The sequence below is a fragment of the Antrostomus carolinensis genome, unplaced genomic scaffold (assembly GCF_000700745.2).
Source record: "Antrostomus carolinensis isolate BGI_N321 unplaced genomic scaffold, ASM70074v2 scaffold32175, whole genome shotgun sequence".
NCBI classification, from domain to species: Eukaryota; Metazoa; Chordata; class Aves; order Caprimulgiformes; family Caprimulgidae; genus Antrostomus; species Antrostomus carolinensis.
In genome coordinates, this window is record NW_010316266.1 from 2,903 (window position 1) to 17,643 (window position 14,741).

At 50.8% G+C, this 14,741-nt stretch overlaps 1 protein-coding gene across 3 annotated transcripts in view; it reads left to right on the forward strand.

Annotated features, from left to right (window-relative positions):
* The window catches only part of AK2 (adenylate kinase 2), a 6,761-nt gene extending 2,717 nt beyond the window's left edge, over nucleotides 1-4,044 (forward strand). Inside the window, exons 4-6 of one of the 3 annotated variants that reach the window (XM_029085017.1) lie at nucleotides 299-371; nucleotides 1,360-1,555; nucleotides 3,668-4,044. In XM_029085017.1, the coding sequence (XP_028940850.1) occupies nucleotides 299-371; nucleotides 1,360-1,555; nucleotides 3,668-3,675 (277 nt within the window). In that variant the 3' untranslated portion in view covers nucleotides 3,676-4,044. Of the gene's footprint in view, nucleotides 1-298; nucleotides 372-1,359; nucleotides 1,761-3,667 lie in introns of those variants that run through there. The other 2 variants (XM_010168232.1, XM_029085018.1) reach the window with 2 other exon arrangements.
* The last annotated feature ends 10,697 nt before the right edge of the window (nucleotides 4,045-14,741 follow it).

The window sequence follows — 14,741 nt, forward strand, 5'->3', positions numbered from 1 at the left end:
ACAGGTATCTCCCACTCTTTGCTGTTGCACTGTTACCCTCACATCTCCAGGAGCCACCCCTGTTCCTCAGTAAAGCATGAAGGAAAAACCCCTCCTCCATCTCCTCATGCAGCTGCTTTTTCTTTCAAGTGCTTAAATTGGCCCTTGGTACAGAAATAGCTAGAAGAGATTTTTTTTTCTTAACAGAGAGAGGTTAATGGGGTTGCTGTTGCAGATGTTTCTGTGCTGATGAGTGACAAGTTCAGGAGACCTTGTCCTGGCACCGGGCTACTTTGCTGACATTTACTTTCTGTCTTAGGCTGATTCACCCAGCGAGTGGCCGCTCGTATCACGAGGAGTTCAGACCCCCGAAAGAGCACATGAAGGACGATGTATGTGAGCTCCCAAGGCCACAGCTTACGTTGCTTTGGGTTTAGCTGATGCTTTGCCACATCCCTGGAAAAACTTAATTTCTTTCCTTCTCTGGTACATTCTGTCCTGGCTTTCTGGGGAGCGGGGGGAACTGCCTGAGCAGCCTGAGCTGATGGGAGCGAGGGAGGAGGGATGAGTGAAGGGCCTGGCCGTTCTGCAGAGCTGGCCTGTGCTCTGCCGGCTTCAGAGCTTGTTGGACTCTGTCCATAGCTGAAGTTGCGGTGGGTTATGACTGGTTTCCATCCTGGGCAGCAACTGTAGCTGGTGTCTTGAGGCTCCTTGGGCTCCTTTTAGCCATCAGAGCAGTGCATGGGGGAAAGACCACGCAGGTGAATCCTTCTCTCTTCAGTGACTGCTTTGGTATTTGTTTTGGGTGCCCTGGGTTTGCCCTGCTCTCCCCTGCAGACCTGGGGATGGCATCCCAGGTGATCCAAGGGCTGGAGCACCTCTCCTGTGAGGACAGGTTAAAGAGTTGGGGCTCTTCAGCCTGGAAAAGAGAAGGCTCTAGGGAGTTCTTATAGCAGCCTGCCAATCCCTCAAGGGGGCCTACAAGAAAGCTGGGGAAGGACTTTTCATAAGGGCAGTTAGTGACAAAACAAGGGGAAATGGGTTTAAGCTGAAAGAGGGGAGGTTTAGATGAGATATTAGGAAGAAGTTCTTCACTGTGAGGGTGGTCAGACACTGGAACAGGTTGCCCAAGGAAGTTGTGGCTGCTCCTCCCTGGAAGTGTTCAAGGCCAGGCTGGATGAGGCTTTGAGCAACCTGGTCTAGTGGAAGGTGTCCCTGCTGATGGCAGGGGGGTTGGGACTGGATGAGCTTTAAGGTCCCTTCCAACCCAAACCATTCTATGATCTGCAGCTCCACGTTGTAGCCTGTCCTGGAGGAGGGGAGCAGGGGGGAACATGCCAGGCTGCAGCTAGCTGGAAACTGTCCCCTTGCTTCTCCCAGGTCACTGGAGAGCCCCTGATCCGCCGTTCGGACGATAACGAAACAGCCTTGAAAACCCGCCTGAAGGCCTATCACACACAGACCTCTCCCCTGGTCTCCTACTACAGCAAGCGAGGGATCCACACGGCGGTGGATGCCTCCCAGTCTCCCGACGTGGTGTTTGCTAGCATCCTGGCAGCCTTCTCGAGAGCAACATGTAAAGACCTGGTTATGTTCATTTAGGGCTCTGTCCCAGGACGGAGCTCTCCCTTTTCTCTCTCTCTCTGTTTCTCCATCTTTGTCTTTCTGGGGCCAGGGAGGGTTGAAGAGTTAAGCAGAGTAGAAGAGGAGGGGATGAGATGATGCAGCCCAAGGCAGGGCTGTGCTAATTCTCTTAATTATTAAACAAGCTGTTAACGGTCTGTATCTCAGTATATGTGAACCTCAGTCTGTCTGCGGATACTGGAGATCTGTCCCCTAGAGGTCGCAGCGAGCCCAAGCACCAGCTGCCAGAAATGGGGTTTGTACCCCTTTGGGTCCAAAGGTTTTTGTTTTTGTAGCTCCCTGGAAGGAGTTGTGCTCTCAGCTGCTCCACAGGGGACTAGCAGAAGGTTGGAAATCAAAACTGAGAAGTTGGGGAGGAGGGTGGAGGGGAAGAACCTTCCCAAGGTGCTGGATAGGTGATGGTGCTGCAGCTCTCTGTCAGCTGCAGGAAATGAAACACGAGCTTGTTTGTGGGCAGCATGTGAAGGGCTCTGTGTGTGTGTGTGTGGGCCAGGGGAGCAGCTGTGGGAGGGACAGCTTGGCTGTGTGCGTGAGTGCAGCCTGCTGCTGCTGCTCAGGGCTGGGTGAGAACTTGTTCTCGTTGTGTGTGTTTTATTCTCTGTGGGATGGCAGGTTACCTGAGAGCACAGCCTGTCTTCCTCCTGTTCTCATGGGGCTTGTGGGGCAGAAAGAAGGTGGAGTTTTCAGCATCTCATTTGTGGGCCCCAATAGAGCAAATATTAGTTACACGCTTTTTTGCTCTCTTTTAACAACATGAAGTCTCTGGTTAGAATCTTAACAGTCACTGTATGTGGCAAGTTGGGATCTCCTGAGGACAAGAAAAGGATTTGGGTTTTATCTTCACTCTCTTCCCTTGGCTTTGGCCAAGGAGATGAAGATGTGTTGAGCTTCTCCCAATTCTAAATAAAGCCTTATGGTAAACCAAATGATTTTTCAAGGCCTGAGAGACGGTGTTATTAACCACTGGCTTCATGTGCCCTTGAGCCAACGACCTTCGTTATGAGATCATGGAAATGTACTTGTTTCTTGAGCAAATCAAACAGCTCCATGGGGTCGTCCATTTGAGGACAGCACGTGCGGTGTGGTTAGTGCCACAGCTCCTCAGGGTCATTACGCTGCTATATGGTGACCCTGCAAGGCTGGCAGTGACCTTTGCTCAGGCAGGATTCCAGCCCTTCCTAGAGGACCCCGCTGTAAAAGCAGATTAGTCCAGATGAAACTTTGTCCTTTGGTGTTCCATGTATGTTTACTGATTTAGTGTTACTGAGTACTCTCCTCTTTTTGAGGAGCTGGCCTGTCTCCTTCCTGTGCACTGAGCTGCCGTGTGTCCACAGCAGATGTCTCATCCTCAGGAATCTCTTGCTCTTTTTCTTGATAATTTCTCTTTTGTCTGAAAAATCTCTCTCTGTCCTTGTACCTCCTTTCCAGGGAAACAACCTCTTCCCTTCCAGCAAACTGGAAATAACACCAGGAACTGAAAGCAATTGACTCGTTGCTCTTGAAAACACGTGACTGCGGGGAGAGAGGGTTGGAAAGTAAACGGTGCTGGTTTCATCAGCAGCCTGCAGTCCCCTGAGGTCCCCCAGATGGCTGATTGTCCATCGTCTCTGGCTTTCCTGTCAAAGGGCAGCCCCAGCGTGTGGCTTCGGCACGCTGGGAGGTCGGGATAGCATTTAGCATAGGACTGCTGTGCTCCAGGGTAGTGGAGAGAAAGTGTTAGAGCTGCCCCGGCATCTTGATAATGGGAAAGAAATTCTAAGTGGAAGCAGCTTCTCTCTTGGCATCTCGAGGGTCAGAGAGGAGAGCTGCAGCCCCCCATGTGTTGCTGTAATGACAGGAGGGGTTCCTGGCCAGTTGGATTTGGTCAAGGTCTCCCTCCACAGATGAACAATGTGTTCTTCCACTCTCCATTCCTTTTTTTCTTTGTGCTCACTTTGCCTCCAGCTCACCACCTTTTTTCTTCCATAAACCATGATTCATTTGGGGTTTGTTTTTTTTTTTTTTCCCCTAAATCTATCTTTTTCTTTGTTCCCATTTATTCCAGCTGAGTGACTCCGTGAACCAGATGAGAGACCACCAAATGCTGCACGCTCTGCTCCATCACCCGTTGCAGCCCTCCCCTGGGGGCAGGGGAGGCAGGGAGGGCAACTGGGAGGGGGTTCCGACTGATGGGAGGGGAATAAGGAGGTGGTAGACAAGGGGCTTGGGGAGGGGGGGCTGATTTGGCTGGTGTTTGTTTGGATTTCTTATTCAGCAGAATCATTGTGAAGAGGAGATGGCCTTCTCCTTAGAAATCAGTTTGGTGAGGCACAACAATTGTACAGAGTGAAGCATCTCTGCCAGGGATGAGATGCAGGTCTGTGACCTGTGAGGAAGGAAGGGCTAGAGGCTGTTCCACGTTTCTCCAGGACTTTCAGGGCTTTGTCTCCTGGGTGCTTAATACTCTGAGGCCACTACAAGGTTTGCTGTGATTTTTTTTTTTTTTTGTGAAGTTGCTTCCTGTCAGCGAGGACCAAAATGAACAAATGACTCATTTCTGAAATGGAAAGGGAAAAAAAAAAAAAGCCATGGTCTTTTCCTGGAAGTTTTGTTTTTCTTGTTCTGCTGCATTCCTAAACCCAACATTGAGACTTCCCAAGGTTTCTCTGCTGCTGAACAGAGGGGCTGTGGCTCTAGTCCCAGCTTGCCTTCCTTGGCATTGGAGTGGCTTTTCTATCATCTTGACCAAGCTGGAATTCACACAATGCTGAAGAAATGCAAAACAGGCTTTCTTAATTGACTGCAAAAATAACACTTAATTGGGGATGGTTTTTTTGCATTTCTTTTTAGATCAAATGGTGCCTTGTCTAACCTCTGAATCAATAATAAAATAACCCCTTTACATTTTGTATCTGTTGCTGTGTCCTCTTTGACCTGCAGACAGCGTGGAAGATGAGTGGAGGCAGATGACAGCAGAGCCAACTAACAATTGAGCTGGGTGGATCCTTGGGCCTGATCCTATCTCACTGATGTTGTTCTGTGCACTTGAAAATGTGGCTTGTAATTCCTTTTATCTCTTTTCCTTGCTGACTGTGTTCCAATGCTTTACATCACCATAGTAATGGTGTCTTTTGCTGCTTTTTCTCTCTCCTGTTTCTTCATGAGTGATGCTAAAAGCACTGAGCCCCTGTGTATCCTGACCCTTCCTGGGCAGAGCTCCTTTCAGGTATTTTAACTGATGTAATTCTGAGCCTTTCCCCCCTCCCTTCACGTCACTAGTGTGTGGAGAAGCTGTTACTTCCTTCTCTCCTCCTGCACATATTGTGTCTTGTTTCTGGTTATTTGCCTTCTGTCTTTCATATCCTTTTGCATCCTTCCCTTCCCCTCCACTGGTGCCTCTCTCCAGCTGCACAGGGCAAAATCTCTCATGCAAGAAACCAGAGTGTTTCCTGGCCTCCCTTCTTCCTGCCTCCACAGGGCCCTGACCCTCTGAGATACAGGGTAGGTTTAGATGAGATATTAGGAAGAAGTTCTTCACTGTGAGGGTGGTCAGACACTGGAACAGGTTGGGCAGAGAAGCTGTGGCTGCTCCTCCCTGGAAGTGTTTAAGGCCAGGTTGGATGAGGCTTTGAGCAACCTGGTCTAGTGGAAGGTGTCCCTGCTGATGGCAGGGGGGTTGGAACTGGATGAGCTTTAAGGTCCCTTCCAATCCAAACCATTCTATGATGATTCTATGATATCTCAGAGAAAGGCTCTTCTTGATGTGCTGATGGAGGGTTGTTGTTTTTCCACAATGCCTTTGGTACCCCCCTTGCAGCCCTGCTTGTGTTTGGGGCTTTGGTTTAGGCACTGTGGACAGGCACCAGGAAGGATCAGGCTGCACATGCCCGTTTCCTCCAGAAAGGGCTGGTTTCTTCAGCATAATTGGGTGTTCTCACTCCTCAGCCATTCAGTCTCCCTGTGCTCTGGTGTTTTTACCACCTCTCTGTACCTCTCATTAGCATTTTCTGTCTTTTGAAGGCAAGCTTGTGCCTCTCTGGCATTTGTGGTGTTCTTCCCTTGTTTCTTTTGATGATGGATGTTGAACTATGCTCTTCCTCGTTGTTTGGGATTGTGTCTTCTGCTACTTGCCTGGTGGTGTTAAAAAAACAAACCTGTTCTGCCTGCTCCTCCTGGCTTTCTAGTACGTGGGATGGAGAAGTCTTGGCTCCTCTGAGCTGGGCTTCTTCTGTTTGATCCTTCCCTAAGTGTGGAGTGTGAAATGAATTCTCGGGGTGCTGTGGGAGAGGCTGCTGTGCAGAGGCTGTTTAGCTCAAGTCTACATTCTCTGTAGTTGGATCTGTTCTGTGACCTGTCTCTGTCACGTTGACCTTGAATGTTTTCCACAGCATGCAATGCTCTGCAGGTGCTGTAAATTCCTTCTGTTCAATGATTTCACTCCAGCAAGCTGCTTATCAGGCGCTCTTTTGAAAACTGTGTTCGGATTTCATACACACAATTATTCAGCAACTATAAAAGGGGAAAATTCCTATTTATAGCATAAGGACCAGCATCAAATAGGACACTGAATTCTCACTGATAGAGGAAGTGACCTGTTCTCTAATGCAGCAATAATTCTGCTGAAAAGAAGCAGCTTCTTGGATGTGGGGGGAGGGATGAAAAGCCCTGGGCCATCTCTTTCCATTAAAAATGTGCTGCAGTCCTAAAAATACAGAATCTGCCCTTCTCCCTTCCTGGTGAAACCATCTGTGAAAGAGAGATTGCAGAAAAACCTTTCACTGTGGATTTGTGGTTAGTAATAATGAGTCCACTGACTCCTGATGGTCTGGTTTGGAGCTGGTCTTAAGTTTCTGATCGATACCTGATCTCTGACCTTGACCTGGGAGCGAGGAGAAGTCACTACAGAGTGCCTGCTGTGGGCAAGAAACACAAATCCCTCGTCTGTAGAGGGTTTGTACAATCGTGGTCCGTGTGTGCACAGCCCTGAAACAAAGAGCACGTGGGGCTGAGAAACAAAGAGCTGGCTGAGAGCAATGAAGGGAGGGGGTGGAAAGGTGGGAAGAGCGCTGGGGACACGGGTGGTAACTGCTGTGGAGAAGGTGAGTGCATGTTTTGTCTGAGCCTGCTGCCCATGACTGCCTCTGCTCTCTCCCTTCCAGGTATGTTGAACCACTGCTTCCCCCAAGGCCATTGCTGGCCTTTCCTGCCGCTGTCCCCTGTTGTCACCACGTCCTTCCCGTGGTCTCCAGGCTCTTTAGGAAGAGCTGCAGTGGGTGATATTGAGCGAGGTGGCTGTGGGAAGTGGAGGACCAGAGGATGGGATTCCCTCTCCTGTCGCTGTGGCAACCGTTGGGATGGGAAGCAGCAGCGGGGTGTGGTGGTGTGCAGGGGTGTGATGCGGAGGCAGGGCTGTGCTGACATCACACCCAGGAGGTGGCGCAGAGGGAAGGGGAGAGGCAGGGAGACTGCGGAGGGAAGAGAGCTGCATCGGGAGTGGGCTCCTGGGTGAGGTAAGAGATGTTCTGGGGACGGTGGGTCAGGGTGGGCTCCACGAGTGGCTGTGGGATCAGAGCCTGCCTCGGCATCTTTCTGGGTAGCGTGCTGATGTGGGGTGGCTCTTGGGCAGCAGAGCTATTATACAATGTCCTCCCAGCCTGGCACAGCAGGGCTTGGTTCTTGGACAGTGAGACTTTGAGACTGGCTGGCTGGTGCAGAAGCTGCAAACACATCCCCCCAGGGTACCAGTGTGTGTCACTGACTGTACTGGGAAGAGCCAGGAGTGCCTGAAATTCCAGGATGGGCTAAAGGGACTAGGGAGCAGCCTTGGTCCCTCTCTGGAGAAGGGGATTGGAATTCCCTCTTGTGATTAGAGCATGAATCATTAATGAAATTAATCAGAAGTTTAGAGACCTGATCCCCTTCAGTTGCATCGAGCTAATGAGAGGCTGTAAGTGGAGCTGGTGCACTGGGACTGAGCCCAACAACGTGCATTTGGGATGAGAATCCTAAACTCCAGGTCTCCAGCAGCCTCAGCACTCACCCTGCCTGTGCAGGAAGCAGGAGTTCTGGGGAAGGCAGCAGCCAGGTGCACAGTTATTGCCAGGAGCTCTCTCTGGATGTGGATCCTGGGGATCTGCAGACCTGGAAGGTAAAATAACACAAGTCCTTGAAAGTGCCCTGGATGTCATATTGCCTTTTAGCGTAACGGTTGCGTAACGGGATCCGATCAGCTGGCGGAGGAACGAGGGGTGACGGTCACCTCTGTGCCCTGCAGCATCCCAGCCGTACCTGTGCGCTGTGCTGGCCCGTGGCCCTGGGCTGAATTTCATCTCTTCCTAACCCCAAAACTGGGCTCATTCTTTAAATGCTTAAAGAAGCTGGTGAGGGTAACAGAGCCCTGGGACAGGCTGCCCAGGGAGGGTGTGGAGTCTCCTTCTCTGGAGACATTCAAGACCCACCTGGACGCCTTCCTGTGTGATCTCATTGAGGTTCCTGCTCTGGCAGGGGGATTGGACTGGATGATCTTTTGAGGTCCCTCCCAATCCCCAACATTCTGTGATTCTGTGGTTTACAATCCTAAGTCCATGACAGTGGGGTGTATGGACTCTACACCTACACGCAGGCTGGGCAGCAGTGCCCTGCAGTATGTTAGCAAGCTAGAAAGGGAGTTTGTTAGCACCCACTCCATCTGTGCCAACCTGCCTTATGCCCTCGATGTGTATCTGACAGAGGAAAGTACACCTGGGATCAGGAGACCATTGCTGGTAAACCCCTGTGGGTGTCAGAAACCAGTACTAGAGATGGAAGAAGCACAAAGCAGAAACTCAGTAGGGCTGAAGAAACATTGTTTGAAATCAAAGAGCAGGGAGAGAGACCAATGCTGCTGTCAGAACTGTTCTGTTGAAATAACTTTCACACGTTTCACCTGTTATTTAAAGGACTGGGGGAAGCAGTGGGGTCATGGAGAAACATGGCCAGGAATGTTTCAGTGTGCATGAGAGAGCAGAACTGCAGTAAGGAACAGAAATATGCTTTAATTAGGGAAGGCTGTTGCTGTGAGATGCACGATCCTCCCCACAAAGGCACAGATGCTGGGTCTGTAGGGAGCATTTGGGAGTGGCCCAGGGCTTGTTTAATGGTAACTCTGCAAAAGCAACAGCCTGTGCTGCTGTGTGGGATTTCTGTGGGATTTCTGTGGGATTTCTGTGGGATTTCTGTGGGAGCAATGGGTCCAAGCCCCCATGCTCGGAGGATTTTTGGAGCAGGCTGAGGTGTTGTCACCCAGATGGTGGTGTGGCCAGCTGCAGTTTCTGCCTCTGATGCTGGATGGGCAGGGGAGGAGAGGAGCTGCTAGCAGCTCTCTGTGCCAGCCCTCAGTGCTACACAGGGCAGCTGTGGTGGGAAGGAGCCAGCTCTGGATGGACTCAGGCGCTCCCAAATGACATCTTGCCAGGCACGGCCTGAACCAGGCTCCCAGGAACTGTTTGGGAAGGGTGTGGGGAGGAGTTAATGCTGCTTTTCCACAGCTTCAGTCCCTGAGGTTGCAGTTCTGCATGGCCAGCAGCTAACACAGCTAGGACTGCTTCTAAGTCATGTTTCAACTTGATTATTTCTTTTTCAAGGTTATTCAAAATTTAGTTGGGGAGTGGCACCAGGACCTCCTACAAGCAGGAAAGCCAAGTCAACCCTCCTAGTCCTTGACTCCCCTGCTCGGTTGGCTCTCCTTGCTGTTCCCTCTATACTTGCCTACACTGCAGAAGGGATGATCATGTGAATGTTACACAGCCTGGCATCTGCACATCAGCTGAGTCTTTGACGTGCTCCCAGTGCCTTCGTGCGATCCTGTTCCACAGCTGTGGCCATGTTACCTGTGTGTTTGGTCCTTGCCTATATATATAGTCCATATAGGCTATACCAGACGTCTTTCTGGCACTTCTTTGGCCCTTTGGCAGGGCAGGAAGGAGGACAGGTTATTTTTACCTCCCCAGAATACAATAAATGGGAATTTGTGCTCTGCTGGGTGTTGGTACCCAGAAACACACACCTTTCTGAGAAAAAAGGGCTGTGGACCTGCCAACTTCTGCAGAGACCTGGGGCACTGGGAGGAGCTGCCCTTGTACCAGTGTCCAGAGAGAGCCCTGGGACCTGAGCCAGGTCCTGAGAGACATTTTAATAATTCCTATTCCACACTCTATCTTGGCCATGACTCCACTGCCATGAATGTTTTCCTGTTCCTTTGGCCAGGGCACACAGAGGTGCTACCTTGTGTTTGTTTTCACTCCTTATCTGGTACCACTGAGAGCAGGCAGGGCAGGCAGCACAGCAGCTGAGTCAAGGAGAGCAGGTTTGTGAGTTCCCACCACTGCCTGGGCCACCCTGGAGTCCCCTCTATCCTCTCCTGAAACCCAGGTTAAAATTTCCTTCTACTGAAGTCACTGTTTGTTTAATAGCTGAGTTTATTTGAGTAATCAATAGTTCTCTGGTTCCCAACAGAAATATTATCAGTATTTCTATCTTTGCTATAAACCTGGTCTCAACTCTCAGCTCTGGGAAGGGATTTAGGTGTATTCCTGACCTACCTGGGCAGAACCCTGCTCCTTTTCTTTTTTCCTGCCAGTGTTGCTTGTTCACTGCAAGGTTAAGCAAGAAGGGCCTGGAAGCACGTGGAGAAATTGCTGGAGCAGTTTGACTCTCTTTGTTGGCTCCCTCAACAGCTCATTCTCTGTGCTTGCTTCTCGAAGGAAGGGGTGTTGAGGCCAAAGTCAATGGGATCCTCCTGGCCAAGGGCATTGCTGATATAAATCCCAGTCCATGGGCTCTAGGAGAACTTTGCTGAGCTGCTGCCAACAGAAGAAAAACTGTTCCCATCACAGAGCAGGACCTGTATCCTAGAGAGCCAGGGCTGGAAGACAAGGTGCCCATAGTAGGGCTTCATGGCTGCAAATAAATTTTCCTTGCAAACAGGCAAAGGAGACTTCTTGGAGCTGGATTTCCACTGGTTCCATCCCAGCAGCCAAAGGCTGGGCTGTGGCTCTGGGCTCGTTTCCTCTGACTGAAGGAGGCCACAGGGTTTGTTCTGCTGCTGCTGGAGCAGTTGAAACACCCTCACTGTGCATTGTTAACGTCTCTGCACATCTCTGTTATTTCCAAACCAGAAAAGGTCACAGAGACCCAAGAGAAACCCACTTCCCTCCTTCACTGGAACTCCTCTTTCTGCCTTGCACATGCTTTTGTTGCCATCTCTCACTCGCCAAATGCAGGAACAAACAGAGGGGTTTGGCAGGGCTCAAAGCCTTGGCTTGTTGGATGGGAAAGAGGCATTCTTGGCCCTCAGCCTGGAGACAGGGCTCTGCTCCATGTCCACTGCCAGGTTCTCCAGCTGCAATTTTGGTGCTCATCCCATGCTGAGAGTGCTGTTCTTACGTGTCTGGGGATGGGCAGCACCCCTGGGTGCTGAATGCTGCAGGAGATCCATGGAAAGTGGGCGGGAATCATTGGAACAGGACCCAGAGCTACGTGAACCCCAGCATGTTGCTGTGGCTGAGCTGCACGTACAGTGGGTGCTGCCTTGAGAGGCTTTTCCCCAAATATGCGTGAGGGCAGGGAAAGGCAGAGGGAGGCTGTGGAAAGGCAGGCTGTCTCTGTTTTTTTTTTAAGTAGGGCTGTTACTGCTGACAGTTTCCCCCTTGAGAAACTGCAGGGCTTACGCTGGGGAGGGATCCTGAAACTCAGAGACAGCTGGGAGGCACTTGGCAGCTTCTGCTGTTTCAGTGACAGGCACTGGACTTTTCCTCCTGCTCAAGGGAACTGGGATGGCAGCCTGGATCAGAGAGGTCAGAGCTGGACAGATGAGAGACAGTCATAGCTGCTTCCTCCCTGTTAGAAGGATGCTATGGAGCAACAGCAGGGCCTGATTTCAGAGAAGCATCTGAGGTCTCATTGTGCACTGATCGCCCCAGAAACCTCTTACTCAGTTTTCTGCCATGCACAGTCCAGCCTCCTCGGACAGCACAGGGGCTGGTTTGCTTCAACACTGGCTAAGGCAACCCACAGATGAGTTCAGCCTCAAGAGAGGGAAGAGGGTTTCTCATGGTGGTGGAGGGGTGAGGGAGGGAGGAGAGGAATTTCCTGGCTGCGGTAAAGGTGGGCTCTGCTTGAAGAGAAGTTAGAGAGAACAGGGCTTGTGGTCATGGCATCAGGCAGGGGGAAGGAAGGGGTGGGCCAGTGGCAAACCCCAGCAGAGCAAACCCCGTTTACCTTTCCATGCTGGCCCAGGAATGAAGGATGCACCAAACTACAGCTTCCCTGTTCTGCTGGAGAGGGGGAGTAGCCCTGGACCGAACCAGGCTGAGGGCAGGGATTTGGCAACCAAGGGTCAGGCTGGGGAAAGATCATGTCTGAGACAAGGGAGCCCTGATCAAGCTGATTTTTAAAGTAAGATGCTCATACATTTCCCACCTGGTTAGTGCTGGCTCAGCCCTCTGGAAAATGACACACATTTTCCTTGCTGCAGGGCCAGAGGGCCGTGCTGGGAGCACTGTGCTGCTCTCCCATCCTGGCTGCTGTCAGGGTGCAGAATCACTCTTCTTTCCCCTTTTCACAGCTGTTCCTGGTTATGAAAATGGGAATGTTCCCCAGCCAGTTCTCGGCAGGAACTGCCCTTTCCAGGCCTGACCGCATGGGCTGTTTCTTCCTCCTCCCACCTCCTGACAGCACTCACAGATTGGGGTACGTTCTGGTCTTGGCAAAGTGCTGCCTTTCCCTGCTCCTCTTCCTCGTGCACTGCACAGGAGAGGCCCGTGGCTCTGGCCTGGGAAGGGGAGGATGTTTGTTCCTTGGCCTCAGATCAGTAAAATTCTCGAGTCAGTTCTCTTCCTAAAGCACACAGAAAGAAATAAGAAATGCTGGGACCAGTCCTGCTGTGGGGATTTATACCCCAAGCTGTAAACCTTGTTCATAGCACAGAGATCCTGACACCAGCTACTGTCCCCTCTCCTCACGGTGTGTGATGGGGATCACACCTTGCAGGAAAGCAGTAGGGACATCACAGTGTCTTGCAGGAGAGTCATTATTTCTTGACACATCTGATGCAGACCCCAAGTGAGTGTCCAGAGCATGGACAAGGGAACACTAGACAGAGCTTAGCAAAGGCAGGAAGAAGACAGCAGGAGTTATTGTTACCGGAAGCTGTCCAAAGCTTAGCAAGATCTGCAAAGGGGTCAAGCACCTCTGTAGGCAGCGAGACTCTGAAGTTACCACCGATTACAGCTGCAGCAGGGTAGGAAACCCCGGGGTTTAGAGCTTAAGCCAGTTTCTAAAAGAGCAAAACTAGCAGGAAAGGGAAATTACTCCACATCAGCTTACTTGCACTGTCCTTGCAGCAGCCAGCATTGGCTACTCAGAGGACCCTAACAGCACAGAAGTGGGTGGATTCAGGCCACGTCCTACCCAGCAGGCTGAGAGTTCCTCAGAAAGCCCAAATGGTGCAACTGAGCTAATTTAGAAAGAAGTTGTCTGGCTAATGCCAAGGTCAGTCTGAATAATTCCTTCCATTTTCTCTTCCACTTTTGTTGTGTGGTGAAAGGAAGCTGAAAACTCCCCGGCTGATTTTGGGACCCCAGGCAGAGGTCAGCCACTGCCCTGGTTCTGAGTAGCAGATGAGTATGTTATCTGTCCCCGAGCCCCCTGCACTCAGTTCCCACCCTGACTTCTCACAGCAAACAGCAGAATTTCCTTGCTCTTTATTTCTGAGCTAAGGGAAAATTCCTGCCACCAGAGCTGAGTTAAATAAGAAGTTGGTAAATTCAGGAGGAAATGCAGCTTCACGCAGCAAGGTGCTAACCTTTGGAATTGCTCTGAGAGTTGGTTAAGTCAAATATGATAATTGGCTTGGAAATATCCTGATGGTTTTATGACCTTTAATAATGTCTGTACTTCTGTACCCAGACAAGGGTCACCAGACTGCTCCAAGACATGACCAGATTCCCTCAGAGGGGTAAGGAAAGAATTCTCTGTCTGTCCTTCCCTGTCCTGTTGTGATTGCCATGGCTCAGTTTCTGTAAAGCACAGGAATTACCTCAGGCCAGAGCAACATGGCCAGAGTGCTGAGCACACCACATGGCCTGTTCCCATGAACCCCACTTTGGTATGAGAACCATCTCTGTGTTATGGCTCTTCTGGAGGTGCCAAGGTGGTGTTTTGAGACTTTGCCTCCAAGACAGAATGTTACTCAAGGGAAAAAAGTACCACATCTGTGTCCTCAGAAGTAGATGCAGGGTTTAAGCCCCATGATATGTTCTCCCAGATGGTCCTGAAGAGACCTGAGAGGTTCAGGTCTATCCCCACAGTGGCAGTGATCTCCTGGCAAGTGAGGGAGTGTGGATCTTCTCTTCCCCCACCAAGATGAAAACAGTCCCTTTCATTTTTCTCATTTAACTTTTACTGCCCCCAGTGCAGGGCTGTGAAGGTTGGGTGGTGGCTCTAAGGGGGTGTTATTTCACAGTGACCTTCCCATGGCCATTGCTGACAAAGCTCTAGGTAAGGAGAGGCTCTTCTGAGGGCACTCACACTCTTATCCTTGGAAGTTCCACCAAGACCTTTCTCTTCCCAGATGTTAACTGGTGCTTTTTGGGATCAGGGCTCAAACCTCCTTTGAAACCAAGGGACAGGCTTCAGCCACCACCTGCCCATGACAGCAGGTTCCCCTGGTGCCCAGTTTGCTGGAGCCTTCTCCCATTAGCAGGTCACTGTGAGCAGAGGATTATAGCCTGGCAACAGGGACACTGCAACATGCAAGCCCTGAAATTGCAGCGCCGGCTCCACTACACAGCAAAATAGGTCGTGCATCAGCAAATGAAAAAGGACAGATGGTGTCTGGTAATACAGCTTAGTTTATGGCCTGCAGGATTAACTCACTAGTTGTCGTGTCTGCAGAAAATAGGAAATGGGTGGGTCAGGTGGAGGAAACGTGTGGTGTGCCCAGCCCTACCTGTGTTTGTAGGATGCACCAGCTGGAAAGGATGTCAGAGATGCTGTGAGGTTTTGAGATGCTGCTGAAGGGTGGCCAGTGTCTCTTTGGGGGTCTGGACATTAGAGGTAGCACCTTGGAACCAAGCACTTTCCCATCCAGCTCCACTTCC